This window comes from Seriola lalandi, unplaced genomic scaffold (genome assembly GCF_002814215.2).
Source record: "Seriola lalandi dorsalis isolate HSWRI2012SDOR001 ecotype SW California unplaced genomic scaffold, Sedor1 jcf7180002051992, whole genome shotgun sequence".
NCBI lineage: Eukaryota > Metazoa > Chordata > Actinopteri > Carangiformes > Carangidae > Seriola > Seriola lalandi.
In genome coordinates, this window is record NW_019522545.1 from 11,942 (window position 1) to 17,057 (window position 5,116).

Consider the following 5,116-nt stretch of genomic DNA (forward strand, 5'->3'; position numbering starts at 1 on the left):
AGGCCACTGCATCTCTAAAATCAGATGTTTATCAAAAGGATGCATTATCTATCAAAATTTCATGCAGCATACCAAGGAGGTCAAAGGTCGCCATAATCATTGGAATCTATCCATAAATCTGTACATCAGATTTTCCTTTGTAATTACTGTCAAGATTTCTTGCTCTGGACAAAACTGTGGAACTGACGAACCAGCTGACCCTCACTGCTAATGAGATAACGTGGTTCTAATTGGATGAAATTCAGTCTTTGTTTGGTCCAAATGACGGAGGAGGAGATTTACATGAGTGTGTTTTATCATTTCACCTGATTTATTCACAGTCACACAAAGATCAGCTGTTTGTCTCAACATTTGTGTCGCCAGTTTGGTATATATGTTTTTATTGCAGCTCTTGTGATTAAAGTGATAAAGTGCATCTTTAACATTATCCATCAGTGTTTCTTAAGGTAGTCGTGTAAAGGAAAGACACCTTCAATAAAAGTGTGTGTAAGTTCTCAGCACTCCTTGAATTTCCCTCCTGTTTGCACAGAGACCAAGACAAAGCATGCAGGTGGAGTCTCTGTGTGAAGACGAAGGGCTTTACCTTGTGGAGCACCTGAATCCAGTCGTCATGGGAACCCTGAATCGACATGGTTATTCTACATTGTGACTTGAGACTAAAATAAACCTGCAAACTTTGTTGACAGAGGTAGAGATGCTGTGGCTGTTCTCCACTGACTTTGTCGTGGTTAAATTGAGACACACACAGAGTCAGAGGGTTTTATATTTATCTAGACACTCGACCAGAAGCTGCTCACATGGTTTAACAGAAATTCAAATGTCTGTACTTGACTTCTGAGAGCTGCTCATTCTTGCTAAAGTGCTAAATAATTTATTATCATTCAGACAGCAAAACGTGCAGCTGTATGCCATTCAAGTACAAAATTGAACACAAAAACAAATATATAAACATTTCAAAATGAAAACAAGCATCATAAAACAGAATAATACAATAATAAAAAACACATTGAGCCCAGACAGAGATCTGTAATCCACACCATGTCCCGGTTAGGACGACGTCATTCACAGATGTGACAAAAGAGGAGCACGGAGAAAGGAAATCCCTGGTGAAGAACCATGAGTCATATGCTTGATTTAAAGTCAAGGGTTTGAACACAGTCATTGCATTTGCAGTTGCAGTAATTCATATAGTCCCAAACATGTCGTATGATTTATACCACTTTGTACGGTGGCCCTGAGAGCTCAATACACTGCAACTTAAGAAAATCAATCTTTCCCTCTCAATGGTTGTGAAAGTTTGAGTCAAACTGGCCTGAACATCTCCTGATGCAGTAAGATGCAAGCAAATAAAGTATTTACTGAAAAACTGACTGAGACTCAATATATCAATCAATATATAATTTGCCAGTGAGATTGTCTTTCAAACTGCATTAGCTTTTTGTTGCTGCTACAGAACGCCTTCAACCTCTTTGTGTGTGAGAAGCTGAAACTCCCTCTAGCATCTGTCACATCTAAAATAAAACACTGAACAAGCCTTTTGAAAAGAGCTTCACTTCACTTCCAGCACCTCTGTGGTTTTCTGCTTGTGACAAAGTCATGTCTGATAACGGCAGAATACGTGAACACCCACCTCTCAATATTTCATTTGAAACACCTGAAAAAGCTGCTCCATGTGCTGAAGTCCCTCCATGGCTTCATGCTACACCTGCACATACATAATACACAGTATATTGTAAATTATGATAAATCCCATTAGCTACATGACATTTCAAGATGGCCGCCATTTCCAGCATAGGGAACACATGTTTCACCACATAAATTTACCCAATGAATCACACTATTTTCAACTGATTCCAACTATTTGACATTTCAGTGGTTAATGCTTGAAACACTTTATACCTCAAAGTTAGGTCTTCAATATGAAACTTTACGTGAATGTGTGACGTATCAGAGGTAGCTGCTATAAGCTAACTAGCTTGCTAGTAGTTGGACTGTCATCTCAAGCTTCCAGGAAACTTGTTTTACTTTTCGGTTTTTCTCAGAATCAGCCACGTTAAATGAAATGGACCAATCACATAAAATAGGCATGACGTAATAATGTCACATTCACACAGCAAATAGTTGATCATGTTTAGAACTTCCCTCAGACAAACCGTTCTTCATGTTGTCTGCAACATTATCACCAAAAGAAACCTCCTAATATCTTAATATGAACCAAGAAACTATTTTACAATGTTCCCATTTAAAAGAGAAATTTATGCAAAATGAATTAAATTTTTTAGTAAAAAAACTATTTTTAAATGCAGAAATGCAGAAAACACAAAGTAATGACTTTATTTTGAGTTAGCTCACTTTCTACATTGATATCTTGTATGATTTGACACCTATATCACTCAGGGAGAAAATAAAAGACATTTCATTGCCAGTAATGTTGGCCCTGGTGGAAATGGCAGCCATTTTGAATTTCTGAGTGGCTGAGAGAGCAATACCCAAGGAGGATTTGTGCCAAGCTTAGTACTTGTATTCAGATTTCCCTGAAACGTACAGTTATCTGCTGCTCATTCAAGCTGGGTTTGTGTAGGAATGATCCCACCTTCCCAAAGTGAAAGAGTGCTACCACCAACAGCTGCAGAGCCAATGACACAGTGATGAACACAGTCCTGAAGGGGAGGAAGATATAAACAGAGTGATCTGTGGATGGACTGGTCTCTCCGTGAAGTGCTGCAAACATAACAGAAAGAATCACTGTAACATAATGAAAGCATTCACAGTATGTGTCTGAAGATTAACTCCATGTGTTACCATGGGGTTATTTACATACTGCGCTGCTTACAGGGACATTTTGTTTGTCCTGTCTACACATTGTAAACTTTTCATGTGTCATTTAGTGTTGTTTAGGGGGAGTTAGTCAGTGGAGAAACAACAAAAAAAGAAAAAAAGTTTCATGATAACACCTGAAATGATGTAAAGAAATAAATGTGTTATTGATACACTGTTTATGATACCACGCTGGTCTGCTGTACTGTAACCTTCAGCTTTCCAAACTTCTAAACCAGATCCCGAACCTTAACCAGTGATTTTACATAATTTGCAATGTAATGGATGTGAACCCTGATCCCTAACACCTCCTGGACCGGAGGAACACGGCAACTGAACATAAGTCAAGCAGCAATTATATCACTTCTGAAATGTATTCTGCCAAATGATTCAGTAACACAGTCACTGCGTCTCACCTGTGACCATCAGTCGGCTCTGTGGAGACTCTCCAGCTCCAGAGATGTTACACATGTAGAGGCCGTCATCAGACCTGGAAACACTTTCAATAGTGATGTTTCCTGTAGAGCTGCTCCCAATGAGGAGGCCATCTTTATAGAAATCAGCCGTGAGGTCGGAGACGTTCTTCCTGGTTCTACAGCGCAGAGACACAGATTCTCCCTCCATCACAGGGAGGACTGGACTCTCCAGGATCACAGAGCCGCCTGAACAACATGACAACATGTTAACAGGCAGAATGAGGAGCTCACAGGAACATTACTGTGCTTTCAGAGCTGAAGTACAATCAACGTACCGGTGACTGTGATGTTGACTGTGTTGCTTCTCTCTCCTCCTGCAGCTTCACACCAGTATTCTCCACTGTCTGACACCAAGGCAAATTCATTGGTGCAGGTCACTGTGGACTTCAAACATGAAGTCCTATTCTTGATGTTCCTGACTGTCCATCCGGCTGAGACATTAAACCCCTGACAGCTGAAAGAGACCGACTCGTGGTCAAAGAGCTGCAGTCTGGACGGGACGATACGAAAATCTGCACCTGAGACAAAGAAACAGAGTACGACAAGTCACAGCTGAAAATCATGACCAAGGCAAAACAATTACAATCACTGCTACAAGTATTTTCAGCTCGAGGACTGTGGATTTATCGGACATATAACATGAAATGATTTTAGTGACTGTTTGTGAGGTTCAGGAGAAATAAAGGTCATTGCTTTGGGTCAATGGTAGAAAGATTATATTACTCTGAATTTTTTCTCCCAAACGTTATAGCTTCTTTATTCTTTATTCAACTTTATTCTCATGTTTTTATTAAGTGTTTTAACCAAACCATAGTTCAAATGTCACGCTAATCATTTGACATAAGACGTAAAACATAAACCCTAAACTGGTGAAGCTACGTGAGTGAACAGTGTCACATTGCTGTAAGTCCAACAACACTGGTCAACAACCAATTCAAATAATAATATATATAGAATATACATGCAGTATGAGTTGGTTTAATATTGAAAACACCACATATACTCTGCTCACTCCCAGGCTTTGCGCTCGCTCAGACTGTTTGAGAAACACTAAATTCAAAACTATGATATTGGAAACACAAATTAGTACCATATGAACAAATTAGTGGAGGTATATTAATTTGTAATGGACGTTTCTGAAGTCTAATGAAAGTGCAAAACGTGGCACAGTTCACTCATGAGCAGGGTAGTTGCTTTTGCTTGTATGTAAACGTTCACAGCAGTTATTCGGGTGTTTAGCAAAAGGAAACATGGGGTTCTGCCAGTTTAGGTGGATTTTCGTGGTGGGAATTGATTAATTGTACAAAACAGCAAAAATAAAATGCAAATATCATGAAATATTTTCCACTTACCACAACCTGTCTGACTGCGTGCAGCCAGCAGCAGGGCATTCAACACTGAAATGATAAAGGACGACATCCGTGTATCAGCCAATCAAACTTTTATAGGTGAATTCATGTGAAGTCACTAGTTTTTCTGAACATTATGATCCATTATGCAGCAGCGTAAACGTAATGTATGTTAAAGACATTTGGCAGATGGAGTTAAAATATTCTGGGATGTTGATGGAAGTTGTAGAGCGTCTCAGTTCATGCAATACAAGTTCAACTCTGATGTTAATTAGTATGAATGTAACACAATGATTCAGTTTTCAGTTTGATAATTCAGCGAGGGGTTTCTTAAAGATACGTGTAACATTATTTTGCAATCACTCAAAAGTGTTTCTGCATGTAGAAATGCATGAATAAAGGAATTGATTATTTCTGCATTTATTTATTTATCCATTTGTCATGTGTGCTCTTATTTTGTAAAATCAATAATGA

General features: G+C 38.9%; 2 protein-coding genes across 2 annotated transcripts in view; both read right to left on the bottom strand.

Annotated features, from left to right (window-relative positions):
- LOC147819598 (uncharacterized) overlaps nt 1-631 on the bottom strand; it is a 12,234-nt gene extending 11,603 nt beyond the window's left edge. Inside the window, exon 1 of the mRNA XM_087172082.1 lies at nt 584-631. Within this exon, the coding sequence (XP_087028208.1) occupies nt 584-631 (48 nt within the window). The remainder of the gene's footprint in view (nt 1-583) is intronic.
- A 1,893-nt stretch (nt 632-2,524) lies between these two features.
- Nucleotides 2,525-4,712, bottom strand: LOC147819599 (low affinity immunoglobulin gamma Fc region receptor III-like). The gene is made up of 4 exons (XM_087172083.1): nt 4,646-4,712; nt 3,569-3,811; nt 3,234-3,479; nt 2,525-2,721 (listed from the first exon to the last, which is right to left on the bottom strand). The coding sequence occupies exons 1-4, from the start codon at nt 4,710-4,712 to the stop codon at nt 2,525-2,527; spliced, it is 753 nt and encodes a 250-aa protein (XP_087028209.1).
- Between the last annotated feature and the right edge of the window lie 404 nt (nt 4,713-5,116).